The sequence below is a fragment of a genome, unplaced genomic scaffold, assembly GCF_019419815.1.
Source record: "Pyrus x bretschneideri cultivar Hongxiangsu unplaced genomic scaffold, Pyrus_bretschneideri_v1 Contig9, whole genome shotgun sequence".
In the NCBI taxonomy this organism is placed as follows: Eukaryota; Viridiplantae; Streptophyta; class Magnoliopsida; order Rosales; family Rosaceae; genus Pyrus; species Pyrus x bretschneideri.
In genome coordinates, this window is record NW_025999831.1 from 9,105,761 (window position 1) to 9,129,995 (window position 24,235).

The 24,235-nt window shown below is 36.3% G+C and overlaps 2 protein-coding genes across 2 annotated transcripts; both read left to right on the forward strand.

The window, feature by feature from the left end:
• Positions 1-3,391: 3,391 nt before the first annotated feature.
• Positions 3,392-6,266, forward strand: LOC103960598 (3-oxoacyl-[acyl-carrier-protein] reductase FabG). Its single transcript, XM_009373087.3, has 3 exons — positions 3,392-3,797; positions 4,595-4,824; positions 5,843-6,266. The coding sequence occupies exons 1-3, from the start codon at positions 3,419-3,421 to the stop codon at positions 6,119-6,121; spliced, it is 888 nt and encodes a 295-aa protein (XP_009371362.2). The 5' UTR covers positions 3,392-3,418; the 3' UTR covers positions 6,122-6,266.
• Positions 6,267-10,781: 4,515 nt separating this feature from the next.
• Positions 10,782-13,787, forward strand: LOC103960605 (hydroxymethylglutaryl-CoA lyase, mitochondrial-like; the record flags this gene model as incomplete). Its single annotated transcript, XM_048576441.1, has 7 exons — positions 10,782-10,991; positions 11,291-11,371; positions 11,467-11,630; positions 11,939-11,947; positions 12,447-12,462; positions 12,567-12,650; positions 13,325-13,787. Coding segments are annotated over 7 exons (813 nt in total), but the record flags the coding sequence as incomplete, so codon positions are not given.
• Between the last annotated feature and the right edge of the window lie 10,448 nt (positions 13,788-24,235).

Genomic DNA, 24,235 nt, shown 5'->3' on the forward strand with positions numbered 1-24,235 from the left:
GATGTGAAAATTAACTTGACACACAAATTAAACCCTAATGTCAACAATTCTAGTATACATGTAAGTAGGGATCGTTCTAGACCGGGGATTAACTAGGAATGTTAATCAACACAAATAAGACATAAAAACACTAAATTAGACTCTATAGACTCAAACTGACTCAAAACACTCAAAACAGCAACAAACAATAAAAAAGATTCAATTCTAGACCTAACAAGTGATTTCTACGAAAATAAGACCTAACTTGACTCAAGAGACTAAGCGAAAATAGATTTTGACTCAAATAACAAGACTCAATGGAAGGGGGATTGCTTTTGACGAATTTAAAACTTAAAACAGAAACTTTGCATAAAACACTTTATAAAAAAAAATTTGGTGAATTGAAAAAGGTGAAAGGCTAGTTAGAGGGTCATTCTCCACACATGACATATGCATACAAACCAATTTCCAATTATTATTCCTTTAGACTACGAATGACAATGCCCCAAATTAACCGTGAAAAGCACAAATTAACTTTCAGATTTTCCTTAACTCATTGAATTGGATGGGATACGCATCACAACCAAATTATCCTTATCAAGTTCCCTAACTATGAAAAGCATGATAGAAAGACATATCAAAGGTCATTAAGTTCTTTGAAAACCATAAGCATTGACGAGACATTCGTAACTATGAAAAGCATGATACTCATACCAAAGATTTACTTAACACAATCATGACTAGTGACTTCCACTACTTGTGAATATAAGTTCATAACGATTAGGTGAAACTCCCTTATACTCTAGCATCAAATTCATGCATGCAAATTAAGTGTCGACCCTCAATCAACATACATAAACAAGTTTTGATAACTCAGATAAGCAAATCACATTCAAGACTCAAGAAACAATAACTGGATGTAATCAATTCATATAAAACATATAATCATGGCTTCGAATTCACCTCCAACTATAAAGAAATTAGTTCCTCATGTTCATCATAATTGACAACCAAATTAAAATAAACATTGAATTAAAACTAGGATAGAAAGAATCCAAAAACACTCCACACTCTAAAGTAGGCTTGCGGCTCCCTTTGGATGGTGACAGATTGCACGGCACTCTTCTTCTCCTTCCTTCCTTGCTGCGGCACTAGGGTGATTTAGGTGTATGTGGTGTGAATTATGGTGTGAGATGGCTGAATGAATGAATGAGTGAATGGATGGATCCCCCCCGACGGCACAAATTTAAATATATATATATATGTATGTATTAGGCACAACTGAAAACCCTCAGAATTAGGTCTAGGGTTTGGTAGAAATCAGGTGGGAAAAGGACTAGGGTGCACCAAAATCTGAAGGGAAAAAGATTGCTCAATCCCCTAAGGAAAAGGATTGCAGGTTCTAAAGCTTCTAGAAGAGGGAGAGGCACCACCTTTCTAGGGATTCTAGAAAGGGTGGTGCGGCATGTATTTAGGGACAGATAGGGTGTTCTAATGTGAAATTAAGTCATTTTTGCAGCTGGAATTAAGGTGGAACAAGATTAGGTTAGGATAAGGTTTGGATAAGATAAGGTTGTTTGGATAATGTTCCATGTTTCTTGCTCTTTCCTTATCTTCTTTGTCTTGAATATAGATTTGTAGCATGTTTCTAGCCTCTTTTGACTTCAAATTCGTTCATCCACCTTGCTCCATATGCAAGCTATCCCTTCCAAGCCAAAAACTGCTTCAAATAGCTCTAAAATGCACTTTCTTGCTTCTTTTGCCATTAGGACCTACAAACACACGAAAATAGCTTAAAACACTATAATAAATGGAAACTAACTACATAAATGCAAGAAAACAAGCTAACTAAGTCGTATAAATATGCTCCTATCAAGGGGGTGCCACAAATAAAAGGGTTAATATTTTTTTGAACATACAATATTTTCTACACTAGATAATAGAGAGAGTGGGTTGTGCAAGTCGAAGTTTTGAAAATTATCTACACTAGGGGATAAGGGAGTGGGTTGAGCTTATAATGTGGTAGCAATAATATGATTCAAATTTGCTCTTGGCGATAATCAAATCTAAAACCTCTCACTAACAAGTGAAGAAGGATACCACTAAACTGTAGTACTAAGTGACATAAAATGGTAAATATTTAAACATAAATAATACTAAAGACAGGGACTTACAAGTTTGAGATTTACAAGGTGGACTATTTTTCGATCTTTTTGGTATTTTTCTAATCCTGAACATCTTCCCGCTTACCCTTAAATTCCAGAAAAAAAAAAAAAAAAAAAAAAAAAAGAAGGACTAAACAGCATTCTGCATAAATTAATTCATTGTGTATTAAACAGCTATTTCCGTGTAACTCCAACTTGCATAAAAAGAGATTCTTGAAAGTTTAGTAAACTATTTTGCCTGTCTAAAAAATATGTAAGAGTAAATTGGGCAACAAGGGTGTGCAAATACGAAACTTGGATGCACATAAACCATTCTATCATAATAAAATTAGTTATGATACTGTTTTAGGGAACGATAAACACATATCTTTTAGCTTTTTATGCACCTTGATTAATCATGTTCATTCTTTTTGTTTGATTTATTTAATCGAACGATTAAAGAATGAAGGAAGAAATGTGTGTGACAAGCTAAAAGAGAAATGTTAAAGAGACTCTCAAAATGAGCTTTCCACCTCTTCACAATTTAATGTTATTTTTTATGTCAAAAGTATAACAGATTGTGGTAAAAGCATGAGGTTGAAGAAAATTTATAGAGTTACTTTTGTTAGCAACTCTCTAATTGCAGTTTAGAAATTGGATAATGCTAGAGATACCAATTTTTTAAAAAAATCTACAAACCATATGATGTGTGTCACCAATAAGAAATATGCATGTTTATCAATACTTAAGTAATAATTCAATCATTAACATGCACATAATTTAGTTTACAAAATATAATTTAGAAATTTGATCTATTGAACAGTACCACTAAAATTACTTCCTTTTGTTTATTACAAGTTTGCTTGTTCCCGTCGAAAGAGATCCTTTCCGAATCTCTTCTACTAAGATCATCGGATCAAATGATCCGGACCTTTGAATTTTCATCTAACGACTCACCTATTTTGATCCCTTAAAAACTTTTTAACTATTAGATGAAAATTTAAAAGTTCGGATCACATGATCCGGTGATCTTGACCGAAGAGATCCGAATTTCTCTTTTCATTCCTATCATCAAAGTGGGTCAAGTCAAGCCGACGACCTCACCAAACATGCTTTTGTCCAGCAAGTGCAAATATATCACTCCAAATCATGACCGTCCATATCGAAGCCACCAACGGTCAAGATTTAGCAGTATCACTTGCACATGTGACATGATAACATCACATTCACATGTAAGTATCTTCTTCCTTGTTCTATATAATTCATAGCTCATAGTTGACGACAGATTATCAAACATGGAGAATCCTCATCGAGTGTCGGACCACCTGGAGCCCTGGCGCCACCTCCACGGCAAAGTCGTCATGGTCACCGGCGCTTCCTCTGGCCTCGGCTGCGACTTGTGCTTAGACTTAGCTAAAGCTGGCTGCAGAATCGTAGCCGCCGCTCGCCGCATCGACCGCCTTCAGTCCGTGTGCGATCAAATCAACCAGCTCTCCATCACCGCTCTTTCTTCATCATCTTCTGTTGCTGATAATGGGCCTGGAGGAGGCCCGAGGGCCGTGGCTGTGGAGCTGGATGTCAGCGCCGATGGCCCAGCTATCGAGAAGTCTGTGAACAAGGCTTGGGACGCGTTTGGGCGCATCGATGCCCTTGTTAACAATGCCGGTATTAGAGGTTGGTTTGGCTGGCTTTCTGCCTTTTATATTATTTGTTTTAGAGATATTTGTCGGATTGTCCTCAAATTTCTTCCTAAACTTTAATTTTAGGTGATTACTTCCTAAACTTTTGTAATTAGTAAATTTCTTTCTGAACTTTAACTTTAGCCCTTCCTAATTTTATAAATAGCCAATTTCGCTTAGTGTTAGATTTTAAAATTTTCATTCATCTATTTTTCCATTCTTTTTGCTCTCATAGAGTTGTCATGTGTTATAGCGTGATCAAAATGGATGAAAAATTGGATGAGAATTTTTTAAAATAAATTGACTATTTATAAAAGTTCAGAACTAATTGGCTAAAATTAAATTTCAAAGGGAAAATTAGCTAATTAGAGAATTTCAGGAAGGTAATTGGCTAAAATTGAAGTTGAGGAAGAAATTTGCAGCTCTATACAAGTTAGTCAGGGGAGATGGAATTGACAAATATACCTTTGTTTTACAATTATATTTTTGGTAATGCAAATTACTTATTTGATTGTTCTTTCTGTTCATGAACTTAACAATGACGTACTCGACTATTGAATTGGACGACTGTCCCTAGTATTGTATACAACATCATCATGTGCCCTCTACCTCTTACCTCTACAGGGGGTGCGGGTGGGACTATCGGATTCGAACTGGACTAGACTCAGTCCCAATCCTGATTCCTGTCCCGTACCAATCACCAATTGTTGACCTCACAAGCACACACAACTAGTTGGTCCATAGGTCTGTGTTGGTGTATCATAAATGCTTACTACCATCTGTGTTTCTTAGGAAATGTGAGTTCTGCATTGGAACTGTCTGAGGAGGAATGGAATCATGTTTTCAGGACAAATTTAACGGGTTCCTGGTTGGTATCAAAGTTTGTTGCTATACGCATGCGAGATGCTGATCAGGGAGGGTCAATTGTCAATATATCCTCCATTGCTGGTCTTAATCGTGGATATCTGCCTGGAGCTACAGCATACAATTGTTCAAAGGCTGGTGTAAACACCTTAACAAAGGTATTATCTTTAACATGCTAATTGGGAAAATCATATTAATTGTGTAAGGAAAAGGAATTATGTTTTTGTTACTTTTGGCCTATAAATGAAATATAAGGACGTGAAGGGATGCCTGCCTCCTGGGAAACATAAGGCAGAAATTGTACGAGATGACTTTTTGGAGTGCCAATAACTGTTTCCTGGGAAAAATAGACTTAGGGACCGAAATCAGCCTAGGAGTGTTTCAGTTCCTTAGTCTAGTAGAGGAATTTTGCTAGTGGACCTATGGGCTATACCATGCACTTTCTCTTATGCCCCCTGTTGGCTATCCCACATAGGTGAGGGAAAGAAGAAAGAAAAGAGTTTGAATATGATTTCCCCCACTCTAACTAGTACCGAGACCTTTTGTGATAAAACCCCACACCTGACGGATTGGGCAGGTGGTAATTACCAAGTCGGGGACAATATTAATGTTGTTGGAGTGGGGCCCTAGGCCTGTCAACCCAAATTCTATCACCCCCATTATAAGCCGGTTTTGATTCTTGGTCTCTTTAGTTCGTTAGTTCTAAGTCTGATTGCCAAAAGGCTTGTCATCTTCATGTGCTGTTATCATCCGTCAATAAAGTGTGTTGACGCAAGGCTGTGGTTATCACAAGCTCATGGTCCGAGCGGCTCTATTGTCATATAACCAACAGACTGTTTTGACCAATGTGTTATCGCATGCAACCAGATTTTGCTTTTTGTTGCACTGGAGGATTTCTAGGAATGACATATGAATTGATGATCTAACTTCAAACTATGTTTTATATTTTAACTGCTGGTTTATCTGTTGCCATTTTAAGATTTTATCCTCAACTTTGTCAAGTCACCGATACTACCTTTGCTTATTCTTTTCTTCTTCTCTTTTTCTCTCGTAAGTTTCATTATCTATATTTGATTATGAGTATTTTCTTAAGGAATATGTTCTATAGTTCTCTACACTTGGTAGTGTAGGTGAAAGCTTCGATGGAACTATACTGAATCTTATCATGTTAACCAGACTATGGCTATGGAGTTGGGGGTACACAAAATCAGAGTGAATGCAATATCACCTGGACTTTTCAGATCGGAAATTACGGAGGGTCTTATGCAAAAAGACTGGCTGCACAATGTGGCTATGAAAACTGTCCCTTTAAGAACATTTGGCGCTTCAGATCCAGCATTGACATCGCTAGTTCGATATTTGGTACATGACTCTTCTGAGTATGTCTCTGGCAACATTTATATTGTTGATGCAGGAGCCACCTTGCCGGGTGTTCCTATTTTCTCTTCCCTCTGAATTTTCATGTAGATTTATATTCATGTGGAACAAAAAAGAGTAGAGAAATAAACAAACGTACAACAAATATATATTGTACCACCCCTGGCAAGTTGAAGATTCAAGAATAATAGAATGTACGGCAGAATTCATTTTTGTTGGCTTACTATTACGTTTCTATGTGCATTTTTTAGTTTACAGTTGTTTTTTCATTAGCCGTTGAGTGCTACATGATAACAAAATGAAAATGAAGTATAAAGATGAGTGGAGGAAGGATGGTGGAAGAAATGTATACGACGAAATGGTACACTGCATGAAAACTAGAAATCAAAATTGGAAAACATTTGAAGTTGTTTTCGGTTTCAAGTTTTTCTCTCGTGCAATCTCCTCTTGCTGTCGTCTCGTTGTCTTGTATGAGGTAGGTCTCACATAACATTGGTAGTTTACCTTAGCTTGGCTTGCAAGGTTGTTGAGGAACACATAACCAAAGTAGCAAGTATGATCAAATGTTTTGGAATTTCATTCTTCACAATTGTTATCAAAACGGAAAACTTAACAGAATACCAATTTCAGCACATGTTAGAGAGAAGAATATTTAGAATGCAAACTTCTAACTGTAACGTTGCAATTCTGTCTAGGGTATGCTAAAGATTGAAGAGAAATGAGAATCGGGTTAATCGTGTGTTCAAGAAACTCTCATTATGCATGGAGTGGCTTCAGCCTCTGCTTCTAAATCTTGTATTTCCTTCTCCTTCTCGACAAGAAGGTTGTCTGTCTTTTGCAGCGCTTCATTATCGTACTCGGCTTGCTCTTCCATCATTCTTAGTTGCTGGAGTGCTTCCATATGGAGCACTCCCTTCTTCTCTTGCAGTCTTGTAATCATGGCAATTGTTTGATCTGAAGCGATTGTAGAAGCATTTCTTTCTTCCTCCAACTCCTTATACAAAGCGCTTGGTGATTGCTCAAGCCCTCAAGTAGCAGATAACTGTGACAGCAAGACCTTCAAATCTTCCCCAACTTTCGAAGAGTCCTTCCCAATCAATTTTTCCGCAACCACACCAGAAAAATGCCTTCCTTTACTAACAACCAGAAGCTTATAAGTGTCACTAAGATCTAGACACCCGATGTTCATTTTAATTTTGCTTTTTGGTTCTTCTAGAAAACCTTTAGGGGGCGTGTGTTTGCCCTCACTAACTGTCATTGGACTAGATTGAACTAACTATTAGTCCAGTCCGGTGTTTGTTATCATGCAGGACTAGTCTTAATGAGACTAGCCCGAACTTGCCTACACTAAAGGCTTCACTAAGAGGTCATAGTGAGGCCCCCCAAAAACTACGGGATTGCTAGTCCCGTCTCCCTCTTCTGCGAGCAACATTGTGCGAACCCTCCCCCACGCCTTTTCGTCAATGTGTCTGCTAGAAAACTCACCTTCACCTCTCTAAAACAGATGTCAAAAGTCACAGAAGATATTCCATTGAAGACTGACCTTCATATCTCTCTACAAAGACCAACAACGGAAAAAAAGGGAAAAAAAATTCACTTCTTGCACAATCAGCAAAGAAATCAAGAAGGAAGAAAATAAGGGAATCCATAGTTCTCTGCCCACTCCCAACACCTCATCACGCTCAGTTCAAGAACCAAGTCGTATATGGGTTCAACCACGACCTCAGTGGAGACAGAGAGGTTGGGGATTTTAAGTGAATTTTTGGGGTGGGGGATGGGATGGGTTTGTGGGAAGAGGAGGTGAGGAAGATTGAGGATTTTAGTTGCATCGTTGGTGAGGCAAATGGAGACTCTTTGCCATCACTTTGGTTGCATCGCTTGTTTGGGTTAGAGAGAGACGGTGGGAGTGAGAGAAAGGGCCGATGGGTGGGAGGGACAAAAATGGGGAAAAAGGGAAAAGGGGATGGAGAGGCGAAAAGTTACTAGGATTGGAGAGATGATTCTAAAAAAAAAAAAGGAAAAAGATAAAGTAAAAATAAAATATTAATTTAATATAAAATATTTTAATATTGCAATCCTGTTTCTTAGTCCGACACTGCACCAAACGCTTCACTAAGCTAGTCCAGCTTAGTCTAGTCTAAGCCAGTCCAGCTTAGTCCTTGCAGCTAGTCTAGTCTGAGACAGTCCGGTGCAACAAACACACCCTTAATGTTATATTAGTACTTCTATATCAATTTTTGGTTATAATTATAGTAAATTTAAAAGGTGGTTATAATTCTATTTGGGGTCCAAATTTTAATTATTTTTCCAAATTTTCCGAGTTTAACATGATGGATTGGATTGTGTTGAATCCCTATTGAAATTGACGCAAACTAAGCATGCTATATTTCCAATTTCCGTCGACTGGCCACAAGAAGTAAGGATACGATGAATCAATGTTTGATCAAAAAAGAAACGAGGCAGGCATGATGTAGCTGACGTACGGTGGAAAGGTTGATCTTATGTAACGTTTGTTGTGCTCAAGTGTTGATGTAGCTGCACTACATACTCGAACTCGCTTGTTTTCCATTTCTTCCTTTGGGGAGGTGGAGGGTTACAGAGTCTGATGATCCAGTTGGAATTCCCAAAATGTTTGTCAATAACAAGCAATGGTTAAAATTCAAGTTCAAGTTTGATAAAGTGGCAAAACATTTCCTACTCCAAAATAGTTATCCTATACCATTACAAGGTTGCATAGACATGGACACGGATATAGCGACACCACGATAGGAACATGGCAAATCTTAAAATATAGGACACGGACACATTGTTTAAAATATAATAAATTTATAGTAAATATTGCACATATTAAAAATGATATTGTGGATTATAATATAATAAAATAATCGTGTTTATCAAATTCATTCATTATACATAATAACTAAAATAACACAGAACATAATAATTAAAACAATACAAGTATAATAATTAAAACAAGAAGCTAGATGGAGGTTGAAATGATTATGTGAGTCTTTTCGGCTCTCAAAAGGTATGAATAAAGTGGCTTGTAACCAGTTGTTCCCTTTATTAAAAAAAAAAAAACCAAGAAGATATATATTTATGCTCAATGACAAATTAAACAATCAACTAAAATAGAATGCAACTGGAGTGGAGGCCGTAGAGAAGAGGCTACATCGGTTGCGAAGAGAGGAAGAGAGGGAGAAGAGAAGTGGAAGGAGGCGCATATAGGAGATTGAAGTTGAGTTAGGACGGGTTGCTTGCTTTAGTTTTTGTATTTCCAAAGTGCCCCAAATCTTTCAATGTTTTTATGTTTCCAAAACTGACTCAAAATATTTTTCAAATTTATAAAAATGCCCCTGTCCTTTGACCAGTGTCTTGACCATGTTCAACCTGTGTCGGAGGCGTGTCAGAGTGTCTGACACTTCGACACTTTGGGGTTTCAGAGTGTCCGTCCAACCTAACTTAGAAGTGCAAATGATTAATCCATAAATGCCAAATCTCCTACCCCGTAAAGGCAATGACTATATAATCCGACGTATAAGAAGGACTAGATGATGAGGCCAACTTTTGTATTCTAGGGTTTTGAATAATCTCATCCAATATTATTTTTCTCATGATTTACAAAATCTGGGAACTTAATACAGGAATAATAAGGTAATTGAACTTTTGGCCTCGATTCAAACAATACACCAAAATAGGCCCTGTTGCTCCAAAAATACATTTGTGAGAGCTCAAATTTGAGTTAGAAATTCCAAACTTTGGCTCACTTTTCACTAGACCAAAACCTTTGAAGTTTTGCAAACGACGTTTCCACTCTAAACTGCACTAAAATGGGAGAAGAAAAAATTTGAACAAGAGAGAGACGAATGAGGATCATTTTTGTGAGGATCCCTGAGATTCTCCAATTGTATCCGTTCAATGTACATCGTACGGTCATAAATCATTTTAAATATTTTTTTTATTTAAAATTAAATATAAACAGCACTTCAAGCCACATAATATACGATAAACAAATACAATTGAAAGATCCCCGAGATCCTCACAAAGAGAACCAGAGAACCAGAGAGAATCCTCATCCGATGAAGTGGTCCAGAATCCGGATTTTGCTTTTACCCTTTTGGTCATTGCGCATGGTTTATAAATAGGTTTACGAAATTACCCTCATGACTCTCCCAATTCCTCCCGTCGTGTCCTTGCACAGCACAGACACAAAACAAGTGAGAAGCAGAAGAGCCCTCTCTCGTCTTATCGCCTTCCCCAATCAATAATTCAATCTGGTACCTACCCGCTTCTCGTCTAATTGAGGTTAGCAGCTGTTTGTTAATTCAATTTGAATATCAATTCTTCGTTAAAAGTGAACAAGTACGTATTATCGCTTTGCTTTGCTTTGATTTGATTTGATTTGATGGTAGGGTTTGTAGATTAGATTGAGAATTTGAGATTGTAAATTTGAGATATAGTGTTGCCTGCCTGCAATTGCAATGTTTGGTTTCCATAACTTGTCAAGACAAATGAGGAATGTGCTACTCTATGAGTATGACAAGGGAACACTTGCACGATTCTATGGGGGAATTTTCAGTCTTCCTATTCTTCAAGTTGTGATTTTAGCACTGTAATGTTCCTCTCTCTCTCTCTCTCTCTCTCTCTCTTTGTTTCCATATCATTCAACAATTAAACCGGTATCCCATTCGTTGATTGAGTTCGCTCGTTCGTTGTTGTTTGTAATTAATTTGTATGATCCCAGCAGCAGCAGCAGCCACATAACCAGCTTTTAAAAGACATTCCAGGATTTGTCAAGATTGTAGAAGTTGGTCCGAGGGATGGACTGCAGAATGAGAAGCACATTGTTCCTACTGCTGTCAAGGTTCAGTTGATTCAAATGCTCGTTTCTTCTGGCTTTCCTATTGTCGAGCCTACAAGTTTCGTCTCCCCAAAATGGGTTCCTAAGGTCAACTTTTCGGTTGCACATTCAACTCTTATACTTCTTATTCTACGCCTACTAAAAGTATCCATTGAAAAAATGTTGTTCTGTGGTTGTCAGATTCACGTCTGCCGCTTCTGAGCAATCTGTCAATTCTTTGATTTTGTAGCATCCTCTATGTTTTTATCTTTCTTGGTTTTGTAATGTTTTTCTCTTTGTTTTTTTGTGTTTCATGCTGTTTGTTTAAAGCATCTTTAATTTTAGTTCTCCATTGGCTATGGTTTTCATGGCTGACTTTTACTGTCTAGCTGATCCTTCAATTTCAGCTGGCAGATACAAAAGATGTAATGGATGCTATTCGAAATATTGAAGGTGCTAGATTTCCCGTCCTGACCCCTAATCTTAAAGTAAGCATTTTCTAGTGAAAAAACATAACATTATAAAGTTATAAACGGATCACAAATACGTGACGAATTCATATTGTGATCTAGCTTTCTTATAGGGATTTGAGGCAGCTATTGCTTCTGGTGCAAAAGAAGTTGTCATATTTGCCTCGGCTTCTGAATCTTTTTCAAAATCAAATATAAACTGTAGTATTGAAGATAGTCTCGTTTGTTATGGTGAAGTTGCTATTGCTGCCAGAAAGCTTTTAATTCCTGTTCGTGGGTATATTTTCTAACTACTTTTTGTTTTCTGTGTTTTGGGAGTCGGGGAGGGCTGTATGGGTTCTTCTCACTCCCAGTGGAACTAAATTACTTTCTTTCTAAATAATATTTTTATATGGAACTATTTAATTTCTATTGTTTTTCTTAGCAGTATTCCAATATTATAACTTTCTAATCCTTTTAGATACATATTGTGTGTTGTGTTTTCCAGTGGAAGGAAAGATATCCCCATCACAAGTAGCATATGTGGCGAAAGAACTTTATGACATGGTTGCTCAGAAATTTCTCTTGGTGATACAATTGGTGTAGGTACTCCAGGTAATTTTGTCCGCCTTTCTTCTTGTTGATTTAGTTGGCTCATGCCTTTGCTCTTGTTGAACTTATACGATTTCCTTATGCCATCCTAAATGCTCTATTAGGCTCTTAGCGTATTCATCAAAATGGGAGGAAAAAAGAAACTTTCTAAGCTTTCATGCTATGTGGGTTTGCCGGCCAGTGATTGGGTGTTTTGACTTTGGGAAAGTTAAATTTTGCTTGGGCTAATTTCATTTGGGTAAACAAAGAAGTTAGAAAGCCAAACTAGAAGTTCAAGACCGAAAAGTTACAGAAAATGTGCAGCTTGAGGCTTGGCTTGTAGTGTGCCATTCACATTTGTTTGGCATTTATCCCATATAGTAGACACTATTTGGCTGTGGTGTATTCCTCAAGGCTTATGCTTTCTGGGATAAACTGACGCTTTGAAAATATAAAAAAAAAACATCCCCAAAAGATGTCATAAGTTCCTAACAGTAAAAGCTTCAGACCCTGTCTTTTTAAGTCCAGTGATTGTGATGGTAGTTTGTGTTGTTATCTTAATGATGCGGAAGAAGAGGATTAGGTAGTGTATTTTGTTTGTTTGTTAACTTCTATGGTCTTTTTTCTTTTCCACTCTAGGTAGTGTCATTCCACCACTGACACACTTGCTGTCCATTTTCATGACACGTATGGGCAAGCTCTTTCAAACATACTAGCGTCACTCCAGGTAATCCACATTGCTCTTGAATTTAGCAGGAAAATTAAACCAAATGTAGGTAGTTGCAATTTTTGATATGATTAGATCAGTCAAAATCAAAGTATAAGTCTTCAGACGATTGTTTTTGTCTTGGATTTTCGACCCAATTACCACTATCAATAAACAATTCATGATTGAAAGGCCTCTATAATAATTATTTAAAAAACTAGAAGGCAATTACGAAAACGAAGCCGAAGTACATTTGGCACTTATCAAGGGACTAGTAAAGGAGGGTACTCAATGCGCCCTTGCCTACTCAATGGTCTGAGAGGAATAGTTTGGAGTGCTAGCAGTGCTTGTGGATACATACATGCTAACAAGCCCAATGAAGTTGGTACGAACATGCAGTATTGGATTGGAAGGCATCTACATAGTGCTGAGCTTGTCACAGTAGAGCGTGATGGACATCAAAATAAACAAATGGAGCTCGTGAAAAAGGTGCATTATCCGAAGTCTCAATTAAAACTTGAGACAATAGATTTTTAGGGCCACTCCAACACAAGTTGATTCCCTTTCTTGACTACATGATTCAGCAGACCATACTTCTAGAATTCTGACCGATCTTAATGTTTAAGGATAATAGAACTGCATATATTAAGAAAAAAAGGATAATCGAACTGGAATGACATTTTAAATCTTGGCAGATAGGAATCAGCACAGTGGATTCATCACTATCAGGTCTTGGGGGTTGTCCGTATGCTAAAGGAGCTTCCGGAAATGTTGCCACGGAAGATGCTGTGTACATGCTTAATGGACTTGGACTGAAGACCCATGTAGATCTTAAAAAGTTCATGTTGGCTGGGGACTTTATCTGCAAGCACCTGGGGCGCTCATCTGGTTCAAAGACAACAGTTGCCTTGAGTAAAGTCACAGCTCCTGCCTCTAAGCTATGAGGTACCACCACTAGATTGTGTAAGTCGGTCTGTGTGCGCGCCAAATTCGATACCTGAAGTCAAGAAGGCAGTCCTTTTAAGATGTTCTGCATTGGTGCATTGGGAAAATACAAGTACATTGATGCCATGCACAATTGTTGTGAATTAAATTACAGAATCAAAGGGGACTAGATGGAGACTGACTTTCAAGAAGTGACAACGGATGTTTCTTTTCTGAGTGATTTTCACTTTTTTTGCCTCTCCGCATTCATATTTATTTTGGACATTTGGATTGATTAAGTCAAAGAAAGAATTAAGAGAAAAAAAAAAAAAAAAAAAAAAAAAAAACCAGCGTGTGCAGAAGAAGAAAAGGATTGAGTGGACATTATTCCCTTTGTGTTGTTATAATGCTACACATGCCAGCTACAGTGGCGAAGCTACAAAGGGATAGAGGCCCCTCTTCACGTCGGAAATCAAGCCCAAAAGCGTGATTCTGCCCCTCTAGTCCCATCGGATTTAATGGTTGCATAGCCTGGTGTCGGTTTTTTGGTTTCTACTGCTGTTGTGCAGGAGTGTCATTTTATTTTATTTTATGTTATTTTATTTAGTGTCAAACAGATGCCGTTTCGTTTAGTTAATTAAAAAAAAAATAGGTTGGGGGGGAGGTGGCGGCATTATGACATTGAATAGCATTATGAATAGCATGCAGATGCCGTTTTGTTTAGTTAATTAAAAAAATAATAGTTGGGGGTGGGGGGTGGGGGGGGGGGGGGGGGGGTTTTAAGGGGGACCATTGTGGCCCATCCCTTTTCTTACTCTCCCCAATGTGGCATTATGACATTTAATGGCATTATGAATAGCATGCTAAAGTGTTGAGGAAGATTTAAAAAGACTTAAAAGAGAATGTGAGAGAAGACTTGGACTATTTGGATCTAACATAAGATATGCGGGCGTAATAACGTTCTAGGATTCATATAACCGATCCTACTTAATGAGATAAGACTTTATTATTTTTGTTGTTGTATTCACAAATAGCTTTTCCCCCTTTTCCTCCTTTTTTCCCTAACCCTGCCGTGCTAAAATTTAGCACTAGAGAGGAAAATGCCAAGTCATCATAATTTGTTATTATCTAGTCTAGTCAGCAAGGAGGTTTCTTACAAGGACATAGATCCTAGCCGGATCTCACCCCATCAAATCCTAAGGATTTAGATATCTGGATCGTTGAAATTTGATCCAAGGGGGGCTCTTCTAAAAGTTATAATAATTGTAGCCGTTGGATCTTTCAAGGGTCCGGATCTTCAGATCCTTAAGACTTGGTGGGGGAGATCCGGCTAGGATCTTTGTCCTTCATACAATTGTGTGTAATTTAGATAAGGTTGTTAGGAGTTCTTTTGTACATAGCAAATGCTATATATATCCTTCCAGTACTGTAATTATGATTCCTTAGTGAAAGAGGCAATTTTACACAAGTTTAGTTCCTGGCACATGAGTAATTTATATGAATATTTTCTAAAAATTAATTGATATGAAGTCGACATACATATTTGGTAAATCATGATACACATTTATTCATCTAAATGTCGGAGATATACCCTTTATATATGTTATGTATATAAAGTACACAAAAAAATTCCATTTTGTTTCCTCTTGTTTTTTTATTTGTCCATACTGTGTCTCTTGTTCATTATAGATGTGTACAAACAAGATATCCAGCAACAAGAAGGAAAATGATTGAATAGAGGAACTCTCAAATATTTGGCAATTTCAGATGTGTCGATATCAAAGGTGCCTCATTATTTTGATGAATCATTTCTTCATATAGAAGAATTCACCATGATATATCTGATCCATGCATAATATCATGAAAAATTGATACAATTTTTTTGGCTGTTACTAGTATTGGCAATAGGTCTAAAAAAGATTCCAAAAATATCAAATTTAGGTATTTGTATCCTATCGAAGTATGAAACCTTGACATATATGTTGTATTGTATTCCATTTTGAGAGTTGAAAAAAATACTATCTCGTTGAAAGTTTCTATACATCCGCCCTTTCTCAAGGCATTTCTTTAGACAAAGACCCAGTTTTTCCTCTTTTCAAATGGTAAATATTTCTCAAAACATGAACTGTGAATCAAACCCATGTTTGAATTGAAATTGAGATACTGATGTAAGTTCTTCCTTTATGAATTAGATAGATTCATATCTAAAAGAGGTTGACAATAAGTTTTTTTTCAAAATTGACTATTTATCCCTCTATTAGGAATGTTCCAGAAACGTCTACGATCGAGTAAATAACTCTACAAATGAATAGATCATATCGAATTGGAAAATGTAAAATTTGTACAAGTTATCCGTTTGTCACCATTTTGCGGAAAATCATTAGGTATGAATATGTTGGACACCTGTAACTCGATTAGTGAAATAGTATCTCACTCCAAAAAAGTATATTTGTTTTACCTCCGCACAAAGAAAATATAGTTGCAAATGAACACAATATTAAGGAATTGTCCATACCTAAAATTATAATTATTGATACGGGCATTTTACACATAAAAAGGTATTCCTTTGTTACAATATATAATTGAACGGGTACATGCATCTTTAAGCATTGCATGCGGCTCTCTAATGGAATTTTTACCTTACTTAAATATCAAATAAATATAGCAGACTTTAAGAAAATAAGATTTTGTTTATTTTTTATTTTCATGTTCTTTCATAACATAAATATTGTTAAGAGCATCCTGGCGCGAAAACGAAAAAAATTATTACGTTGAAACAGGCCTCCTAATAGATGGGATAAAATTAAAAGTACCTTTTATCTCACACTAGGGCTGGGTTCGGTTCAAAATGGTTCGGCTTTTTGCCAAAATCGAAACCGAACCGAAATTTCGGTACGGTTCGGTTCGGTTCATTTTTTTTTCAGTTTCGGTTTTTTCCGGTTTGGTTTTGGTTTTTTTCGGTTTTTATTTTTTTATTTTTTTATTTTTTAAATGATGTAAATGGAAGGAACCTACCTATCAACCTCCCAGTTCTCATATATCAGAGAATTGAAAGCCTCAAAATCCTGAATATATTCAAGTAATTCAATTACTTGTGATCAAGCAGATTGAATTCAAATTTTCAAAACTTAAGCAAATACAGAAACATATATTCTTCAAGGAAATGTACATCTTCAGGATTCAAAATTCAAAAACTTTAAAATTTACGAAATCATGAAATAATTCAACAAATTAACTAATCGATGCAGATCGAAAAAAAAAAAAAAAAGCAAATGGGTTCGTCTAAATGCCATAATCGGACTTCAATATCGCATGCCCAATGTCCACATTCAAATTCATAGTCAAGTCCACATTGAAATTCAGAGAAAAATACAAACTTTTTCACCTTAAATTACATAAATTTCAATTAGGTGACCATAAAATTAAAAACCTATGAACTGAAAAATAAATAAAACCCACAACCTTTGCTACAGCGATATCCCCATGATCGTCGCAAGCTCTTACAATTCCTCTTTTCGTCAGGTCTCGAAAGGGGCAAGGGAATCATGGTTTGGAAGAAAGAATTCGCGAGGATGACAGGAGAAGACTAGAGAGAGTGATTTGGAGGAAGAGAGGAAGGAGAGGGAGACAGAGAAGAGAGAGAGAGAGAGAAGCTGAGGAAGCAGCGGATGGAACAGAGAGAAGGGTTTGAGATCTAAAATGAAATGGGAGTGAGACGGCTAGGGTTTGTATAGTTAAGAAATTTTATAAAGCATTAAACATAAGAAACCTATAAATAAATTACTGGTACAACTATAACTACAGAAAGCTTACAGTCAAGTTGGCTTGCAGCAACTAACCTTAACCTGCAGGGAAGGGGTTCAAATTCTGACGCCAACATGTTTTTTTTAGTATTTATATATGATTTTTTTTCGGTTCGGTTTCCGGACCTCAAAAATCGAAACCGAACCAGCTAGATTCGGTTCGGTTCGGTTTGGCAGTTTTGATTCGGTTTTTTTCGACCTCGGTTCGGTTTGCTGTTCGGTTTTTTTCAGTTTTCGGTTTTTTGAACCCACCCCTATCTCGCACTACTCTTTTGATACATAAATTAAGGGTTAAAAATTTATGTGATACATAAATTAAGGATAAAATCAAAAGTACCTTTTATCTCACACTACTCTTTTATTATCTGATGAATGAATGATTCAAACTCCTCCCACCCACATGGTTCCTCTATTGAAGGGGTTCCACTTCTTTTATGTGGGGAGGGGATGTTGTGTTCCTTTCAAGTGCAAAAATAAGGATAGTATAGTGGCACAAGTAAGGGTGTTGAACCACAGGGACTAATTAGACCTCTACAAATTACTAGTTTTATGTGAACCCTAACTAAATGTTGAAACTAACAAATTGAGTTTTGATTTTGATTTGAGAAGTAAAGTAACTTAAAATGTAAGAGAATGTAAGTATGAATAATAAAATGATTCAGAAACAATGGGAATGAAACTAGGGATACCGGTTTCACCATTACAAGCCAATTCCATGAAAATAAAGTCAAAACACATTCAACTCTCCAATTTGCAACTAGGGTTCGTTTTACTTATATATGATCATCCATTTGATGTGTGGGTGTGATCAAGTACTCCTAATATGCAACCTAGTTGTGATGTTCAACTTAGATTACCAACTAAGAATCCATTAAGAACAAGAAAACTTCAAAGACCCAAAGAAATCACATGGCAGGATGTATGCATAGTAGTTTCTTCATTCATTCACATGTCGACCAAGATTAAGCATGATGTGTACTATAATCTTGATCAAATAATTTGTAAGGAACCCTAATGGTGATCAAACTTTAAGATAAACAAACAAATTAAACTATAAAATTAGTGAATGAAACAAGAAAACATATTGATGAATCAAATAATTTAACTTAATAACATAGAATAGTTTTGCAAGGCTACATTGAAATCCCCAGCTATGAACTTAATTACACAACATGATTACAAAATATATAAATATGAAGAACAACATGAGTGAAATTAAATTCATAGAAGAAACCCCCTTGAAGCAATTATGATGTTGAACTTCTCTAAGAGCAACGCGGCTGCGTGATTTCTTTGGTGGCAGCAGATGGCGAAGGGAATAAGGGTTTTGTTTCTGGAAGAAAGGCCAAAGAAAGAGAAGAGAGAGAGCTCTGGGAGACCCCAAAGGGGGCTTGTGAAAAAGTGATCTGAACCCCTAGTATTTATAGGCTAAATGGGGCTGTAGCTGATTGCAAGGTGATCACAACCATTAAGCCAAAGTTTTGAACGTTTTTCCTTATTTGGCTTCTCAAATCAGGCTAGATATTCCAACCTTTCCCATTCTGCTCGTGGTCTTCTAACAAGCCAGATTTGACTTGGATTCTTTATTTGGGCCTCAAAACAGGCCACTAAACTTCTTTCCATGTTTGAATAAGGGTCAACCCAAAAAATGGCATGTTTTCACTTCTTTTGTCTTCAAATTGATCCGAAACTACATGTAACTGCACACTAACACAAAATGAGGTAACATGCAACTAATTTAACTCAAAAACATCACAAAGAGACTAGAAATGGATGGTATAAATGCATGAAATATATGAATTATCAGGGGAAGGGCATACTTAAAAGTGGAACCTAGATAGAACGCTAAGCGCTGACCGCCGATATAGTTACCATGCTTACCAGCTCATACCATTGTTGCCTATAGATATAGATGGGAGGTAGGTGAAGCTAACTTGCTTTTTGTCCTAGGATACTAAAGATGTTATTTGCGAAGCAAAGGTGTTGGATAAATTAGACAACTTAACTAGGCTCTCCAATTTACACAAATTTTATCCTTGCAAGTGCACAAATCATAAGCATAGAGGTTAGCAAGGGTCAAACCACAGAGACTGATAAATAACTTAGTAAAACCTTTGACTTGTACATATTAGCATTAGTTAATGACTCGTATGACTTAGAATGGGGGTTTTGAGTAAGTTTTGGCAAAGAAACCAGGACAAAAAGAAAAGGGAAAAATTAGAACTATCTAGAAACCAACCTAAGACTTGAAATAGGTTAGAAACGTTTTAGGTATTAATTATGACTTAAAATGAGTTAAGGCCTACCCCTAAACAGTCATGAATTAATGATATGATCTTTTAGCTTATCAATTTCAATGCACAACTTAGATGCTCACAAATCTAGCATGGCATATAACTAAATTGTATGAATCCTCGTTTTCTTTTACGTTAGATGCATGACATATACATCGAACTTATATTAGTAGGTGCAACATAGCATGCCCTGTACTCTGATTTAGCACCTAGAAACTCATTAAGAACAAAGAGGATTACGAACATCACATGAACCTTAGAACATGGCATTTATCCTAGATATTCAAGAAATTAGTTTACATGACTAGTTCTTAACCCAACCACATGTTGCTAATGAATGAAAGAATATATGGCAGTCATCCTTATCATTTTCAACATAAAGCAAACGTAAACAAGGTAGCTAAGCTTGAAAATATATGCTTGAAACAATTGAAGACAAAAACTTATTCTAGCTTGCAAATGAAATTGATAAACTAAAACTGCATCATAACATTAATTCAATCATGTCTAGGGCTTCAAAGCACCCCTAAGTATCCATATTCTAAATTAAAAACATATCAAAATACATAAAAATTTAGGAAGGCTAGACCCTAAAAATTGCTCAAGGATGAAGACTCTAGCTCTCTCTATATTCTGTGTTCTTCTGTTTTTTCTCCTCTTCTCCCCTCATGTTGTGCATTTGTCTCCTATTAAAAGGCTTAAGAGTTATCTAACATTTGACATATTTACTTCCTTGAATTGACTCTCATTTACATGTCATTACAAGCAGCTTTTAGTATAGGAGTAACTGAAAACTAGCTATTATCATAATTTGTAACTAAACAACTCCTCTTTATTCTGTCATAATTTCTTGTTGAAATTTCTAAATTACAAGCTGTAAAAACCATGAGAAAGAAGAGTTCTAGGGTTTTCCAACCATATATGGCCCATTTTCTAATTTGCTATGAGCACTTTGGGGCAAAGCTCGGAAGTTGGATATTATGTGAGGGCCTTTTCTGGTGAATCTTGGGCCACTTGTGGGCTATGGTCTGGTCTTGGGCGAGTTGGGCTTCAAACCATCCATTCTAGGCTCTTAAGATATTCAAAATAAGATGATTTCTTCAAGCCCTTACTTTCATCATGAAATACAATACAAACAACAAAATACCTTGTGATGCATAGAAATTTTAAGTCAAAAACCTAAGTAAAAGAGGGCATAAAAGTATAACTTTATGCACTCAACAAATACCCCCAAACTTAGATTTTGGTAGTCCTTGAGCAAACTAAAACTAAAAGAAACAAAAGCCACACAAAAGATAAACATAAGTTGAACTAACACCAATTCCGTTGGTGAGACGAATGCATTTAGCTTATGCATCAAGCCTTTAAACCTCTAAGCATCCCTAGTAGGAGGAGTTGTGTCTCTTAAGGGTTTAACAGTGACGGTATCCATAAATGTCTGAAACAACCTACAAAACAACGATTAAAGCACTTTTGAAATAAGATGATAAGAATCAAAGCTCAACTATGCCTTACGATCCTAACTTTGACTTTACCTTTCTAGCAATCAAATTTGCATGTTAGTGAGGTGCTCTAACTCAAATTCAACCTGTTAATAAGTTACAAGCTCAAGCAAGGAAGATAAGATTCGTCTCAACTCTAATCTCACATATTCACTCTTTTACTTGATTCCTAGGGCTTACTCTCAACAAGTATATGTGAGTGAGGTTATGTAATGGAAAGAAAAATATTCTCACATATAATTCATGTAGAAACAAAAGAACTATCTGGACAAGATCTCATGAAAGGAATCAAATACTAAGAATAGGATAACACACATACTTACTAACTCCCATGAATACATCCTCAAAGATCAGCTAGGTCAGATAAGGTTGTAATGTAAGGCTTTTAGGGTAGGGGTTATGAAACGACGGATAAGGAATACTAGAACTTGAGATGTACCAAAGTGTTTTCCTTGCAAAACCAGCATGCTTTCCTCTTGAATTGATCTTCTTTACTGGTTCTCGACGTCCAGGACCCATGGCTTTAGAAATTACATCTTCTTCTTTTTTTTTTTTTCTTCTTAAAATGTTTTCTTTGTCCTTTTTTTTTATATTTTATTTTGTAATTCCAACCCATGTTACCTCAGTACATGCTACTTTCTTAGTTTAAAGCTCAAGCATTATATTTGTCTTTATCACTTTGGTATCCCCCAAGCTATAGGGAATGACTGTTATAGGGGAAAATCGGTAGAGTTTATTGTAGATGATGAAATATATGGTTGTATTTGTCTTCAAAATGGGTAATGGCTCACACAACAAAGGTAGAGAATTAGGCTAGGCCATTTACTAGTTAAAACATGCATAGCCTAACATCGTCTTAATAAGTTCATTCATGGGTGATAATAAGCACAAGTATCCACAAAAGAGAATAACTCTTAGTATTCAATCAAAAATGAATAATGGGACCATTTGAAATGAATTTGAAAGAAAATGATAGGAGTAGAAATAGTTTAATCCCTCTATAAGAACCAAATAGGCACAAAATTGCACAAAAGGTAGTCCACTATCCTTCTTCTAAGGCTTGAACTAGTAACTTTTCACAAGTATTCTAAGAACTGTGAGCAGTGGTATTATATAGCAGATACAATAACTTTCAAAGCATAGCTAAAGTTATGATTGCAAGACTAAGTTGAACGTGTACATTTCCATTATTCAATTGCAAATAGCTCTAATCATGACTCAAATAGACTAAAATTTCAATAGCACACACCCCCAAACCTAAACAAAGCATTGTCCTCAATGATTACAAATGAATGAAATGAAAGCAATGCAAAGTATGGCAAAGAATGGCATAATATATATACTAACAGAAAACAAAAACAAAATAAAGGATAGAAAAAACCTAGTTGGGTTGCCTCCCAACAAGCGCTTTATTTTATGCCTAGGCAAGACATGATGCGAAGGTTAAGTGGCTGATGGTGGTGACGTATGAAGAGTCTCAGCAACCTCAGGAATTGGTTGATAAGCATCATAGTATGGCTTAAGACAATGGGCATTCACTTTGAAAGTGTTCCCTGTCTGGATGTTTTGAATGTCCACCACACCATGAGGATAAACATTAATGATAAGAAACAAACCATACCAACAGGAACGAAGCTTACCAGGGAAGAGCCTAGGGCGTGAATTGAATAAAAGAACTTTATGCCCATTCTTAAATGACTTCCTATGGATTGCTTTGTCATGGTAGTCTTTCGTCATTTCTTTGTAAATTTGAAAGCTCTCTTATGCATCATTCCTTAACTCATCAAGCTCATTGAGTTGAAACCTCCTTAAATGGCCTGCCTCCTTTAGATCAAAATTAAGCTTTTTTATTGCCCAATAAGCACTATGTTTTAGCTCCATGGGAAGATGGCAATGCTTTCCATAGACAAGTCGAAAGGGTGACATGCCTATGGGAGTCTTATATGTTGTTCTATAAGCCCATAATGCATCATGCAAACATAACGACCAATCTTTTCGAGTAGGGCCTATAGTCTTCTCAAGGATTTGTTTGACTTCACGGTTAGACATTCCAGCCTGTCCGCTAGTTTGAGGGTGGTATGGTGTGGAAACCTTGTGCATGACTTCATAGCGTTTTAATAAAGTCTCAAATGATTGGTTGCAAAAGTGTGTACCTCCATCACTGATTATGGTGATGTGAAAATTAACTTGACACACAAATTAAACCCTATTTGTGACAATTGTAGTATATATGCAAGTAAGGATCGTTCTAGACCGGAGATTAACTAGGGATGCTAATCAACATAATTAAGACTTAAAAACACTAATTTAGACCCTATAGACTTAAAACTAACTCAAAACACTTAAAACAACAACAAACACTCAAAAAGACTTAATTCTAGACCTAACAAGTGATTTTGGCGAAAATAAAACTTAACTTGACTCAGAAGACTAAAAGAAAACAGATTTTGACTCAAATAACAAGACTAAATGAAAGGGGGATTGTTTTTGACGAAATTAAAATTTAAAACAGAAACTTTGTAAAAACGAATTTGGGTGAATTAAATGAGTGAAGGGCTAGTTAGAGGGTCCTTCTCCACACATGATATATGCATACAAACCAATTTCCAGTTATTATTCCTTTAGACTATCGATGACAACGCCCCAAGTTAGTTGCATCGCACAACTAACCATTAGATTTCCCTTATTCCATTGAATTGAATGAATATGCATTACAACCAAATTATCTTTCTCAAGTCCTTTATATGAAACGCATAATAAAGATACATATCAAAAGTCATTAAGTTTTGTGAAAATCATAAGCATTGACAAGGCATTCATCACTATCAAACGCATGAGACTCATACCAAGGATTTACTTAACATGATTGTGACTAGCAACCTCCACTACTTGTGAACATAAGTGAATAACTATTACGTGAAACTCCCTTATACTCTAGCATCAAATTCATGCATGCAAATTAAGTGTCGACCCTCAACCAACACACATAAACAAGTTTTAATAACTTAGATAAACAAATCACATTCAAGGCTTAAGAAACAATAAATGGATGTAATCAATTCATATAAAACATATAATCATGG

Excerpts from the sequence above, each read along its gene's own strand:
- LOC103960598 (XM_009373087.3), top strand. The coding sequence starts at position 3,419 with ATGGAGAATCCTCATCGAGTGTCGGACCACCTGGAGCCCTGGCGCCAC. Across the intron at positions 3,798-4,594 it reads TAACAATGCCGGTATTAGAG|GAAATGTGAGTTCTGCATTG; the intron begins GTTGGTTTGGCT and ends TGTGTTTCTTAG. Across the intron at positions 4,825-5,842 it reads GTGTAAACACCTTAACAAAG|ACTATGGCTATGGAGTTGGG; the intron begins GTATTATCTTTA and ends CATGTTAACCAG.